At 43.3% G+C, this 15,693-nt stretch overlaps 1 protein-coding gene across 12 annotated transcripts in view; it reads left to right on the top strand.

Annotated features, from left to right (window-relative positions):
* UIMC1 (ubiquitin interaction motif containing 1) overlaps nucleotides 1-15,693 on the top strand; it is a 94,283-nt gene that overhangs the window by 73,213 nt on the left and 5,377 nt on the right. For 6 of the 12 annotated variants that reach the window (XR_012801724.1, XM_075600807.1, XM_075600804.1 and 3 more), the window contains 3 exons: nucleotides 7,775-7,946; nucleotides 8,435-8,513; nucleotides 13,742-13,865. Coding sequence is in view for 8 of the 12 variants with exons in the window: in XM_075600807.1 (XP_075456922.1) it covers nucleotides 7,775-7,946; nucleotides 8,435-8,513; nucleotides 13,742-13,865 (375 nt within the window). In the remaining 4 variants the exon portion in view is untranslated. The other 6 variants (XR_012801725.1, XR_012801726.1, XM_075600808.1 and 3 more) reach the window with 5 other exon arrangements.

The following is a 15,693-nucleotide window of genomic DNA, read 5'->3' as shown; positions in this document are numbered from 1 at the left end:
ATGAGTGCTTTACTGTTTCAGGTATTTTCTTCCAAGCAGCTGACACCCATTCTGCGTGTTTTTGTGCGGATGTCCTCTTAATCTTACCAGAAGACGTCAAAGGAAGTTTATCAGATAGCAATCAGGCCTCATATTCTTTCCTTATATGATCTTTAAATGGTTTGGTAACTGATGCTGTATATCAAGGGGGTGGTTGAATTTGGTTAGTCATGCCAACCGAATAACAACCAAGTCGCAACGTTTTCCGGCAAGCTTATTCTTGAGCTGCTCAGATAAATGTCCACAAAACACTTCAAGAACTAACATACCATACTAGGTGCGTTACATAAAGCTCCTAGACTTTTATATTCCAGGTGATTTTTACCCCGTTTTCTATCTGCTCAGTTGTCATCCATCCATTTTTTTTATTTTTTTTTGGTGCACGCACAATTACATCTTTGGGAAAGATTTAATTCTAAAGTATCGTTTTGCGGCTTAAAATGATATAAGCGTAGTTGTATAGTGAACCGTGACGTTCACAAATCCGGCGCTCAGAGGTGTATCAGGAAGCTGAACAGCATCATATAGTGTGTTATGAATAGGGAGTGACCGAGTCACAGGCTGACCTCCAGAATTATAAAACGTGAGATGACAAATGTTATTGGGTAACTGGCTTATGCAAAAGCTCTAGTAATATTGATCATTAAACTCACGATTAACCAGAGGGCCGGCGGTCTCCCCAAAAGCTCTACAAACTCATCCGGTCTTCCTCACCACGATCAAACAGCGACTCCTCCGTCGCAATGGGTGATGGGAACCAGGTGTTGTCAGTATCCGGCTGTTGTCCCAGCAACCCGGTGTGCTACCGATGGCGTCATCCGTAGCTATGGTGCTCCTCCCGCAGGAGAAAAGCTCTTTGACAAAGCGCTTCGGCGTGAAACGCGTTAGAGGATCCGCCAGAGCTACACTTCCATGCCGCAATACAGTTTTTCAGTCACATCTCTCAGCCTCTGCACAAGTTCTTTGGCGGTGCATCGATCTTTTCTCCTGTGGGAGGAGCACCATAAAATGATATAAGGCAGCAACTTTTGACCATCGGCAGTTGGTGCATAGCATCACAGTGACACGCTGCTTTTCATAACCCGTGCTCATGATCTTGATCTCTTTTAGCACGTTTAGGATTGACAATATAATTTCGAAGCATATCGAAGAATACCGGGTTTTCATCTACATTTCCTATTTGGTTAAACTCATGGTTTTTGTTTTTTCCTTAATTGAATTACGGATCACTGGAACATAAACAGCTTCTCTTGAAGCCGGAAGCTTTTGATAGATTGATGTTTGGCACCTGAGTGCTAGACCTTCACGATGCATGAGTCGGTTACACCAACCTCTTCTAGCTTTGAAAATTCTATCATCTATTCCGAGTGATTTGGCCATTTCTGTTGCCTTTACTTGCATTGGCTGGCGTGTGACAGGCAATCCTTTTGCACGTATCTCAATGACAAAACGAAGCACAGCTTTATCTACTTGTGGGTATCTTCCCTTCTTAGGTCCTGTAAAGCACTTGGTTGTTGCTTTACAAGAAAATATAGAAGTGTCGTCCTTCCTCCAGCGATGAATATTTGCTTCACTTATAGTAAATATACCTCCGGCAGGTCTATTTCCGTGCTCTTCTGTGAACACAATAACTTTACGTTTCAATGCTGCATCATGTGTAATCTTTTTGAAGACAATTAGGGATCCAAATTGAAGTAAAAATTCAACCGTTTGTGGTGGTACCAATGCCAGTACGGTAACTCAACTGAAGTGACCATTGGATGCCTTCTACGCACGGCTAAGTTTGCACATCCGCAGGCAATGACAACTACCTCACAACTTAGGCTGCGCTTATAGTTACGGCTACGGATGATGTCTCCCGTCTCCGTAGCCCAAGCGAAAGTTGTCATTTGAGTTTGGGAGCCGTCTCTTGCTACAAGGGGAGTGACAAAAGGCAGAGGGGTGGGGACAAGAGCAAGGGGTGAGGGCTGAAATGGAGAGGAGTTGTCATTTCTGTTTGTATGCTGAATTTACAGTACTTTTACGTTAAATTACGGGAGAATTTACTATTTTAAAGTTGTTGATATAGTGTGTTCCACTTGAGACACACACACACAATCAGAGCCGCCAACAGAAATCATGGGGCCCAGGACAAATGAAAGGAGCAGGCCCCCCCAACCCATAGCGCACCTACCACGGAAAAACACATTTTAGCGTACAACTTTTACTTAACCCCCCAATACATATAAAAATACACCCCCTCCCCCAATACATATCAAAATACAACCCAAATAATAAAACGCTGCACCCGGTGCTGGGTCTCTCGGCAGCGGCGGAAGTCAGCTGGGCTAAGCTTCCGCCTCGCCGGCGTGAGAGGGAGGCCCGGCGCACACACGAGCAGCCATTGTGGGACTGAGATGTGCCTGCAGCGGGGCAGTACTGGCAGCAACTGCTGTGACCTGCAGCCGGGCCCCTGCCACCGCCAGCCCCCCGCAGTCCCTCCAGCCGCCGGGCTACCGGCGCCCCGCAGTTTCGACAGCCGTCAGGCCCCCGCCAATAACTCCCCGCAGTCCCGACAGCCGGTGGGCCCCCGCCACCCCCCTCACCCCCCATCGTCAGCCACCGCTTCCCCCCTCCCCACCACCACACCGCCCTCCCCCTGCAGCCGCCGGCCCGGTCTGTGATAATCCCCAAGGCAAGCCTGCTTTGTATATGTATTGGGGGTGTATTTTTTAGATGTATTGGGGGGAGTGGGGTATATTTGTAGATGTATTGGGGGGGAGTGGGGTATATTTGTAGATGTATTGGGGGAGTGCGGTATATTTGTAGATGTATTGGGGGCAGTGGGATATATTTGTAGATGTATTGGGGGCAGTGGGATATATTTGTAGATGTATTGGGGGAGTGGGGTATATTTGTAGATGTATTGGGGGCAGTGGGGTATATTTGTAGATGGAGTGGGGTATTTTTAGATGTATTGGGGGGGGGGAAGTGGGGTATATTTGTAGATGTATTGGGGGGGAATGGGGTATTCGTAGATGTATTGGGGGTGGGGGTGTGTTTTTGTATGTATTGGGGGGGTTAAGTAAAAGTTATGGTAGGTGTGCTATGGGTTGGGGGGGGGGGGAGAAGGGCTGCTCCTTTCATTTGTCCCGGGCCCCATGATTTCTGTTGGCGGCCCTGATCTCACACACAAAATCACACTCACACACACATACACACAATCCCACACATACACACACCCACAATCCCCCACACACACACACACACAATCACACACACACACACACACGCACAATCACAAACACACAATCCCGCCCCCACACACACACACAATCCCCCCCACACACACAATCACACTCACACAATCACCCCCCCCCACACACACACAATCCCACACTCACACACACACACAATCCCCCCCACACACACAATCCCCCCCACACACAATCCCCCCTCACACACAATCCCCCCCCACACACACAATCCCCCAACATACACAATCCCCCCCACACACACACACACACTCCCACACTCACACACACACAATCCCACTATCACACACACAATCACACACATCCCCTCTCCCTGCATCAGTAGCTATCTGATTGGTTACAGCCTGTCACATGGTGAGACTGTCTCTGTAAAAATCAAATTCTAGTGACTACAGAGATTCAGGCTGCTCCGTCGCCGTCGCGCTTACTATAAGCGCATGCTACAGATTCAATGCATTTGTTTTGAAGCGACGTCGCGTCGCCGGCACTATAAGCGCAGCCTTACTCCCCTGCCTGGTGGCAGCTGGCAAGTTTCTTTTGGCATCGATTGTAAGACGCATCGTGATTTCAGAAACGTTAAAATGTGAAAAACGTGTATGTTCGAATCGTGGAAATACAGTGTATATAGCACTTGTACTATACTAAAATGGGGCACTCCCTCCTCCCTTCATATTTCAGGGTCTGGAAGTTGTGGACTAATCGAATGTCTTACACGCATGCGAATGTTATAATATTTGTGCAAAGGGAAAATGATGGTGGTTTCAGGAGCATTTGCCCACATTTTTAACTGTCCAAACCGCCTATGGAAATCTATCTGCGAATTGAATTTTGTTCAAAAACCTGCAAAGAATTTGCTTCTATGTTGGTTTACTGTAGACTTTCTGATGACTGCAGCTTAAAGAGCAGCAGTTCTTCATATGAAACTCTGCCTTTGGCTTGTTGATTTCATAACTGTACACTTGATTATCACTTGTTTTGTGAATGTATTGGATATATTAGAGATGGGGTCGCGCCACCCCTCCCTTACCTTGTCTCAGGCTCTCGGCGTCACGTTGCCATGACAATGTGACATCACGTGACCCTGCGATGTAATTTGACGTTGCGTCGCCGAAGACAGGGTAAGTGAAGTTGCAGAGGCCTCGCGTTCCCCCAACATCAATTTTAATACCTTGGGGGAAGAGCGCAGGGCCTCTGCAACCACCGCACCCCCCTGAATAATCTTGCGCCCCCCAGTTTGCGCACCGCTGTATTAGAGGACATAGAAAAAAATGTTTCTATGTTAGTTAAAAAAAAAAAAAAAGAAGCAGCAGGCCTCTTGGGCATTTTTGTCACACATTTTCTTATTTTACTAGTGTTGAAAATCCCTTCAGCAAAGTCTCACTTCTCAGCGTCTTTTTTTTGTCAGTTAATATATAAGCAAAGAGATGTGTACGCATACACACACACACACACACACACATACACACACACACACATACACACACACATACACACACACACATACACACATACACAGACACACATACACAGACACACATACATACACACACACATACACACACACACACATACATATACACACACACACACACATATACACACACATACACACACATACACACACATACACACACATACACATATATACACATACACATACATACACATACATACACACATACACATACATACACACATACACATACATATACACATACATACCAAAAAAGAAACAAGAAGTTCCCTGAGAAGCACTCGGAATATCCAAAAAAAGTATAACAGTTTATTAAACACATATGATAAAAAAAAAGAACACTAGCTAAAACCAAAAAGCACATGACCTCAAAGGTACTCTCTAAACAAAAATAATAGCTATACCAAAACTCGAGAATAATAGCATATGTAAAGAGCTACGGTAACACAGGGAGCAAATGCTCACTGTGTAATCACGACCGTCCGGTCATACATGTAGAGACAAATAAGAAGTACCCCTGTATACGAAAATGGCTTACATAAAGCAAATAAAGCAGATGATCACAACAGACAGTCTCTCTGTGTTCAAGATGACATGCCCCATGAACTACTCTGTGACCTATTAAAGGCAAAGCTACATGCATAGATATTTAAAAAAAAAAAAAAGCCTGTCTAACATGTCCTGTAGAAACAGATAATTCGTGTAATCAGGAAAAGGAACCTGAGGTCAGAGAGTGACTATGATGTATAGCTCCGAGGTCCATAAGACATACGCATGTATGGTGACACATTGTGTGCTCATTTGCATGTCATTTCCCAGAATCCCTTGCAGTCGTAGCACTGTATGCTACTGTAAGTGATAATGGTGAAAGGCAGGGTTGCAGACCTGGCTAAGACATGTGAATGTGCTCACTAGTGATATTCAGTACCGTCTGTGTGAAGCTCACAGTGGGAAAGTTATGCCCTAACTCAGCGACACTGGTACGGGGAGTCGTTCCCAGCATTGGACCCTTGACACCAAGGATTTACTTCCGTCATTCCTGGGCCTTCTGGCTAGGGGACGCCGAATTTTTTTTTTAACCCACCCGGCTCATCAGGGCTGGGGTGCTCCGGCATGACCCAAGAACTATGGCTAGTCACCGTCCCTCTTCGGAGGGAAAGCGACAAAGACTTGGACTTTCTTGCGGGTCTTTTGGCTGAAGGGAGGAAAAGATGGACGTTCTGAATCCTGACGGAGGACGGCGTCAAAGACCCTGAAGACCTAGGCCTACCGGCTGAAGATATTTGGGGAAAAGTAACAAGGACTTCAGGAGGGCAGTCTCAAGGAGAAGCACCCATGCTGTTGAGTTCACGGGGGAGGGAATAAAAAAAGTGGTTTGACAGGCTTTGCATCTAATCCCAGGCTGTGCTTAAAAGCTGTGTGGACAGCGAGCATTTGCTTATAAGGGTTCCAGGTAAAAATGGATTTCAGGCAAAAGGTGTCACATTGTGTGCTCATTTGCATGTCATTTCCCAGAATCCCTTGCTGCAGTGGAAGCACTGTATGTTAGGTGATAATGGTGAAAGGCAGGGGTGCAGACCTGTCTAAGACATGTGAATGTGCTCACAAGTGATATTCTTTATTGGCTATATATCACAGAATTTTTTTTATAGGACTAGTCCCTTCAAAGACTAAATTGAACTTGTGACTGTGACATGTTCCATAGATTTAATGCTGTTAATTGGTACCTTTTACCAGATAAGTATTTGTAAAAAATGAGTGGGGGTGTCTCAATGGTATCGTAATGGTATCCAATTGTTTTGTAGCCTCTTCATACTGTAATTGTCAAATGTCTGTGTGTAAAGGTAAACTGTCCCATTGTCGTTCCTCTGTTCTTTAATAATAATAATTATAATGGTAGTACACGGGGCTGTATTTTCTAAATGTCTTATACCACAAGAGATCTCATGAATTTACCTTTGCCAGAAGGTGTCTTGTGGCATTGCACCGCTTAGTAAATATGGGCTTCGTTTCGTGGAGTGTTTTATCAAATTCTTTTACAGTAGGCAAAAGTAAAAAAAACACACAACTTATTACACTGGTACTGGAACGGGGTGCTGTTCTGCAGCTTTAGTAAAAATGTTAATGGCAGACTTCCTTCAGGGTTGTTTTGCTGTAACTTGCAGCAGAGCACGGGTTTCAGGCGCTTTCGCGCCCATTATCTGAGCATCAACATCCTCCGGCATGCGGCGCTATGGCACCTTCTTTCTAATTGTGCCAGTTTCCAATCTGAAAGACAAAGTCGCAAATCAAAGTACTGCAGTTAGAGCAATGTTAGAGGCGCCTGGGAAGGTTAGGAACTGAGAAATCCCCCGCCTTGTGTGAAGTGGAGAGCAGCGACTGCTACTCACATCACAGCCATGACAGGAGCTGCAGGTTTTTTCCCTTCACAAGCTCCCGGGCATCAGGGCAGACTTTTATTTATTTTTTTAACTTTGCTGTACGTGTTTGTTTGTTTTTCTTCTATGCTTTACTTTGCAGAATACAGATATTTGCGGATTCAATCTGTAGTGGCAAAACAACATTCAGACTTCCTTAACTAAAATCGGCTATTTGACAGAAAATACTTTTTCTATCAAAAGGCTAAAGCTTTCAAGAGATAATAGGGCCAGTCCTAATTAACACCAAAATGTATATAGTGGTATAATTGAATGGGTTAAATCTAAATGGTTGAGACATACTATATAAAAAACTCTATAGACCATAAGTATTTGCCAATCAGTTTTTAAGTTGGGCATCTTGAAATCCTGGCGATCCAGTGATGATTTGGGAGTGGGCAGAATTATAACGACCTTTATTATTGGGGTGGAAGACACAAGAAGTTTAGATTTTGTATAAACATAAAAACGCACACTATAGTATACTCCCGAGTCGTAATTTTGTGACACGCATTGCTGCAACACACATGCACACACTGTTGCCAATGCTTAATTGTCACTATTTCCTGTTGTTTTCCGTGTCTCCTCAGTCCAGGATCCCTAGTGTGACCCCTGCTGAGCAGGCTGCCTCTTTGGAGCCTTCCTGTTTGCAGCATGTGGAGTGTCCGCTGTGCGGGCAGCTCTTCTCTGCAACTCAGATTGAGATACACGCTGCATACTGTGATGGCACAAGCAAAGATGACGACAAACGGGAAACGTCTGGTCAGTACCATTCTGATTATCCATCTTGCATAGTGTCTCATCTAGTGCCATGTAAATAGAAGTTAAATCTTACAAGTTCAAATTGAACTTTCTGAGCTGTGCCCCCCTGCCTGGCAGCTGCAGCGTTCACCCCCCATCTCCAAGGACCCGACTTCAAATGACGCCGCGGGTCATGTCATGTGACATTTGAAACGCATTGCCATGGCGACGCGTCGCTAGGGAGTTAGAGGACTCACGCCTCACCGGCATTTAATTTAAATGCTTTGGGGAAGGGCGCGGGACCTCAACCGCTGTGTCCCCCCCTCCCCCCGTATTAATTGTTGCGCGCCCCCCAGTTTGCGCACCCCCCAGTTTGCGCACCCCCCAGTTTGCGCACCCCCCAGTTTGCGCACCCCCCAGTTTGCGCACCCCTGCCTTAGACCACACGTCTGAATTTTCTTAATTGAAAAGGGATTCTCATTTCTTATAATTTTTGTCTCTTGCTTCAGTCTTGACACGCAGGAAGAAAATAGCCATGAGGAGCCTTGCCGGTCCTGCTGACCTTCTCCCATCCCCAGACACTGGCAAGTAAGTAGGTATGCTGACTATACAAGTTCTTATCTTTTTGAATAGCTACTAGCTTTCCTGGGGCCCAGAACAAGAGTTTCCACTGCCCCTTTTCTCCCCCTCCCCCACCCCCCATGGTAAAGGCCTTTTGTGGTGTCCCTCTTTCTCACACACCACCTTTACCGCCCCCCCCACCTCTTACATCCCCATCTCTTACACCTGCTTCCCTCTCTCTTACTCCCCCAATCTATCACTCAATCTGACTCCCTCAATGCCCCTGTCAATCCCACACAATAGTCACACACACACACTCCCTTTTATCTTGGGGCTAGACTTACACAGATGTGGAAGTTTTCGCCTGACTTCCAGACGGGACAAACTTCTGTTGCGGATTTCCGCCGGAGCAGCTGGGGAGAGCTGAGGTCCGTCAGCAATGAAGCACATTTGCTATCATATTGCTATCCCAACTAAACATACAAAGCACTTGTGAATGTAATAATTTTTTTGACCTGAAGTACATAATTTTAGTGGCCCTGAGAAAAGTGTAATGTGTGCTGATAACATTTATTAGGTCATGGTCCTAAATATAACTGTAGTACACAAACTTTTTGGGATAATAGTCTGTGGTTTTGTCTCTTCCTACACGGCAATATCCGTGAGTAATTGTCATCTTGGTTCAACAATCTGCAAAGAATTCCATTTCTATTGATTTAATGAAGTTCTTCACTTTCCAAGTGTTTGACTGCGTCTTCAAAAGTCTCTGACATCCAATATGTTACGTAAGCAATGCTAGCGTAATTCAAATGGAGTGCAGCAAGAAATGCACTTCTGGTATAAGAATGATCACTTGTCTGTTTTCTCAGTCACAAAGAAAAGGGTGTAAAACTCTGCTGCAAGCTTTCTTCATATTGTGTACAGCATTGCAACGCGCAGGAAACCGTAGGGCTTGAGAGTATTTTTTCACTAATTATAGCAGTCAGAAAATAATAATAAAACAAGAGTGCTGGTTCTGAGCTTCACAGTGACAATTGGATTTTTGTGTACTGTAAGACTTCCCCGTCATGTACAAAATGTAATTATTCACGTTACCCCTACAATAGGGCATAGAATGCTGTTATTCTATAGATCATCTAATGCAATACAATAATAACCCTGCCACACAGCAATTTTCTATTTGTTACAAATTTGCTGTTTGACGATTAGAAAAGTGACCATAAGGAACAAAAGAAAAAACAAAATCCAATACCAACATAATTCTATTAACTACGTACACAGGATCACATTTACCTATGTTGTACTTCTGGAAATGTTGCCCTTGGATAATGGTATGACAGAACAAGATAATGAGAATATTGCTGCATGGTGACAATACCTCCAGAAAGAATAAAGATTTCAATTTCTATTCCATCTTTACTGAGCCATGATAGAGGCTCGGTCAGACGAACAACCAAATATAGGTAACTGGGTAGCAAGAAGATTATAAAAGGGCTTGTCACCAACGTGTTTCATTTAATCATTTCCTCTGCTGCAAGATTGGAAATCCATAACATTGCTGTATATTTTCATGTGTCTCCTGCAATTCATGTGGTAATATTGCACTCTGTCTTGCACACTTACACACAAAAAAGCCAATCATCTTTCAAGTAGTATTTTACCTGCTCCACATCGTAAGAATCACATCGCCAGGAAATTAGAGGGCAAAAGATAGGGAAAGGTCCACCATTCATATTTTGTTATTTGTATTACTGTATCTCCATGTGTGTCAGACATACCTCAAAATGTCTGTTCTTCTTTTTGCTTCCGCTTATCCATTGGGTACGGTCTCCTGAAATTCCGCTCTAACAAAGCAATACCGTGAGACCATTTTTAATTATTATTATTATAATCATCGTTTATTTGTAAAGCGCCAACATATTCCGCAGCACGGTACAATGGGGGTACACAGATTTGCTAATTACATACAAATATGGACAAACCTGCACAGACACAAAAGGTCACGAGGGCTCAGCTCGTGAGAGTTTATAATCTAGAGTGAACGAGGGACAACTTGTGTATACTTGAGTGATACTCTGCATAACGAAACACTTTTACTTTATTTTAATTTGCAGTTGAGCTTCAATTTGTACACTGTTTCTGATGAACGTTAACATTTCTAACAATAGTACAAAGTATGGTGTTAACGTACGACTTCATCTGATATCAGAGCAGAGACTCAAACAGAATTACTGGAGTTCCTTACAAACTATACCTGGCCAAGCCCAGTGCTCTGTAACCGTATTTGGCCGCGACCACACTGCCGTCGGGACAATTTGCCATGATGTCAGCCGCAAGTGCTCCCACGCTCTGATAAGCCACGTCTTATAAAGTACATGTTTAAATGTCCTACCATTACACTGCCTGGCTTGTCAGAGCGGGCGGTCGGGCGCGGCAGAACTGGCTTGACGTTTCCCGGTGGCAGAATGCCGGTGGCGTTTAGGTCGTGGCCAAATGTCCTATTCCATTACTGTATGCTACAGATAATAGAAGATGGCGATGCACAACATATCTCATGGAGCTTGATCCATGGCACACTTAGTGCAGCTCTATTTTTCTCTAAGAAGAAAGAGCTGGATGCGATAGGAATTGTATGGTGAAAATCGTCCTCATTATACAGTTCACATTGCTATTTTAAGTAAGTTATTAAAAATGTTGCTCGGAAGATGTACAGGGCCATTTCTATTGACAGTTGATGTGCTTATTTGCATATGTTCTTGTGTGCAGGGTTAACAGTGTGACCTTTTTGTGGAGCTCTGTTATTATCTGTACTAGAAAGCACTGTATGTCAGGGTTTTTTTTATCACGATTTGCTAATATAACTAAGCTTGCACATTTTACGTGGAAGACAACCACATCCTTTTAATTGTTTTGAGTTTAGTAGTGCTGTTCTCTAGTAGCTTCTAGCGCCAGATCTCTCATTCATGAAGTTGCAGGAAAAATAGCTAACAACTTGAACTGCTCCTTAAGTTGTCACAGAAAATAGAATATAAACTGCAGGATTTCTTCCTTCGGTGGCAGTTTAATATGAGCTGCTGAGGTTGGAAACTGAAAAAGCTGAAGACCAGTAGGCAAGTAGTTATTCTTGTGCTCATATTCTGGTATTGGTCAGTAACTGCTTCTCCATACCATTAAAGAATACAACCTTAATTATCTAGTAATTTTCTGATTGGTTGAAGATGGAGCTATAAGTACATATGAGCTAGAAATTCTAGGTTCGCTGCTCTGGAAAGCTGATGATCCTACTTTACAAAGTGACTTGTAATACCTGCATCTACATAAAAACAGAACAAATATTATGGCAATTTTCGGGCAAAACACACATGCACTGAAAGGATTAAAGTGCCTTATGTGTTGCTTCTTTGTAAATGAGGTTATATTTACTTTGAACGTTTAGGCTTAACCCAGTCGTCCTGTTATTCATGGGTAAGATTTCTTATTCATGTTTCTCAATCGCGTATTTTTATCTGGAAGCAAATGAGGGATTAATCAGTGTGACATGGTTTGTTATTTACACACACACACATATATATATTTATATTCATGACTCATCTTTCAAAAGCAAGCATTAAGCCTGTTTGGTTCTGGACAGGCTTGCAATGCATTGCACAAAGGAATCAGAACTGCAGTCCCATGTTCTTGGCATCTTGAGAAGTATGGACCATTAATCCATTTAGGCGTGCAGTCTGTTTTTTATTTTAAGTAGCTGTGTGATGGAGCACATCATTTTGGCATCCATGTTTCGGAGATAGGAATTCCAAAAACCGCAGACTTGCCACATTCCCACATGATTGCTCAATGGCTCAAACTGTTAGTAAGGCCAACGTGAGGGGCATAAAAATATATGAAAAAATAAAAACTATTCATACACACTTCACAAGACCATTACCATCATTTTCTTACCCCTGGTAGTATGTATTTTGCAACGTATCTGCTGTAAATTGGCTCTATCCTTCCTTGCACTGTTTTTGTCTTTGCCTCTCCCCTATCTCTAACTTTCCATGTCACTGCTTGTGAAGAGCAAGTATGGGATACTATTTTGACCCCCTAATGCTGACTAATACCCACTCACACTTGTATAGAACAAGTAACCCCTTTATTGCTGTTATTTTAGGAATTAGTAGTTCAGTGTCTGGGATAAAATCACGTAATCCAATTATTCAAACATCTGTGGCCTCCGTAAAGATATACAGGTGCAGCGGCCGTTATTCGAACATTTCACAGAGCCGTTTTCTTGTGCTCTGCTGTATTCCACACGACATTCGCGCCTGTGTTTACCGCGGTTGATTTGTTTGAATTTCATGGATTATGATTTCTTTGGGTGCAATTCTTTGCCTATCCGTGGCAGAAATTAATTGTAATGTGTACAGTACTGTGCTACTGTGTCAATTTGCAGGTGTTTAAAAACCAGAACACTCAAATGCAATTTTCTGCACTCGATAAAAACGAGCCAACACGCGTCTTAAGGCGGTACGGTTGGAAGAAATCATGCGCCATAACATGGGTATTCCGAGGGGTACACAACGCGTGAAATGTTCAAATAACGGCCGCTGCATCTGTAATAAATACAGGAAATACTTGCGTGCATCCATGTGTCTCACACGGATCCCCCAAACCAGCCAGGACTCGGATATCTGTACTTTTAACATGCACATAAAAACAATTACACTGCTAGTCTCAATATCTATCTAAAAACATTTAAGGACCTGATTTACTAACCAGAGTTCAGCCTCAGGTTACCTCATGGCCCAACAGAAATGTTTAGCACTGTTCAGTAAAAGTAATCTGCGCCGAAGTGTGTCGCACTTTTTAACTTTTAAATTCCTATATTTCTGCACTTTTCCCATAGCTCCTGTTTGCTACATCATTGAACTCCTAAAAACTACCATTGGCTGGAGAAGTAGAGAAATGGCAAAACCACTCAAGGGCCGTATATGACATTTAGGCATATAACATTTCTTATTGGTACACTTCATATCAAAATGAAAAGTACTCCCTACATAATTCCATTAGTGAAAATATTAAAAGCTCACAGGAAAAAAAGTAACCTGAGCCAACTCCTATGTGGGCTGCTCATACGGAAACTGAAAAAAATGAAACCTAGTACACAAGTAGTTATGTTGTGCTTGTATGATGGCATTGGGCAATGATTGCCCTTCACATCTGCCCTGGTGACATTTCTCCTCCCCCCTACTGTATCGGTTGGGTCTCAACAGGTGTGAGAAGTGCTACTTGTGTAAATCGTTGGTGCCACTACGGGATTATCAAAGGCATGTGGACAGCTGCCTGCAGACGGCTGTGCTGGAGACCCAGGGAAGCCGAAGGCTGAGAAGCACCAAGGTGAGCATGGGAACAGTATAGTTGTCTCTTGCCTTCTCACAAAGTGCTATACAGCAGACATCCATTTATGGCATATGTAAAGGGTACCAAATAAAAAAAGGCCTTTGTGGTAGCATGCGGGCAAAAGGGGTTCTATTTGTGTCTTCAGTGATATTAGCAGAAAGTGAGAAATACCTTCCTTTATCGGAAGAGCTTTCATCATAAGGCGCAATACTGCATTGCATAAGCAGGACATTGGAAACATTCTTCTTTCAAATCTTCACACTCTCCTATCTCCTCCGCCCGCAGCAATTCTGATGCTTCTTGCTTGTTCACTGTTGGTTTTCAACTCCCTCCCTCCTTTTTTTGATTTTTTATTATGTATATAAATTCTAGGCTTTGGTCTCGCACTTCCTCTTGCCCCCCACAGCCTTGCAAATGTGAATTAATTGGTCAGTTTAACATTTATAATTTTAAAGGAACGCTTTAATAGTGCTGAGCACATTGCTCAAGCATTAAGCATTATTTTTCCAGTCGGCACCAAAACAGGTTCTTTGCTTGCTCCACTCTGTGGAAATCTTTGGTATAAGTTTCGTATGTCAACTATTCATATTTAGTTTGGACAGAAATGTAAAAAAAAACTGCAAGCTCCGCTCTGTCTTACTCTTGGAAAAAGCTTAGTCTGTGGACACACATTAAACCATTAAAATTGTCTTGCCAAACCTCAGATGTTGATGGAAATCTAGTTCCCATTGGAAAAAACTAATCTCTGGTAATAAAATACACTTTTTGCACTGAAAGGGTCAAGGGGTCACAATTCTGACCTTGGCACGACTGCACGTATATCTTCAAAATACTGTACCTGGTTAGCAGATTGGAGAACCCTCAAAGGCCCGTGAATTCAGAAAGAGGTTGAACACTTCTATAAAAATAGATTACCTTGTGGTTGGTATTTTTTTAGGGAACGACAGTTTGTAAATCTGGCACTTTATGGACTTCCTGTGTGTGTGTGTGTGTGTTTATATGTATATGTACAGTTCAACCCCCTTATAACGCTGTGCTGGGGGTTCAAAGAATCACATCGCGTTATAAGCGGATCGCGTTAAAAATAATGTACAATTGTATGCATTGTACAATAAAGTATTTAAGATACCAATAATTGTGTTGTAAAGTATTCATAAATAAGAAAATTGGGAGCCACGCTTGCATCGCGTTATAAGCGGATTCGCGTTGTAACGGATCGCGTTATAACGGGGTTGAGCTGTATGTGAATATGTTATGTAGTTATATTACTGGAGGGTGATGGTAACGCAATTTCTGTGCATGTTTTGCACAAATGGTGAAAGTCCTTAAATGTTTTGTGATGCTAAACACAAATTTGCCTTATGGTTGGGCGATATAAAAATATATCGAAATATCGTGATAACAGGTAATCTCCCATATTGGCACACCAGGAGATTGTTATCTCAATATTTTGTGATGCCGGTGCAGTGAGAGCAGCTTTGAAACTGCTGTCTCGCTGCTCCTGAATGCTGACTCAGAGGGAGGGGGGAGCAAAGGCAGCAGTAAAAGGTAGGAACGCCACACTTTCTTTTTGTTAATGCCGCCACCTCCCCTGCGACACTTAATCCCTGCCTCTTTCTCTCTTTTCCCCCCCTCCCCCCAGACCCGTAACCCTTTCACCACCATCCCCATGGGAGTACTTACCCCCTTCCCCTCTCCCCCCTGTGACCCTAAACCCCTTCCCCATCATCCCCCCCTCCATGCCTGCACTTCACCCTTTCTCACCTACACTGCTTCCATCACTCTCGCCCTTTATGAAAAAAAATTAAATGATTTATTTTTTGAC

Source organism: Ascaphus truei, chromosome 5 (assembly GCF_040206685.1).
Source record: "Ascaphus truei isolate aAscTru1 chromosome 5, aAscTru1.hap1, whole genome shotgun sequence".
Taxonomy (NCBI): Eukaryota; Metazoa; Chordata; class Amphibia; order Anura; family Ascaphidae; genus Ascaphus; species Ascaphus truei.
Note: the sequence above shows the minus strand (reverse complement) of the source record. Positions and strands in the feature narration are given on the sequence as shown.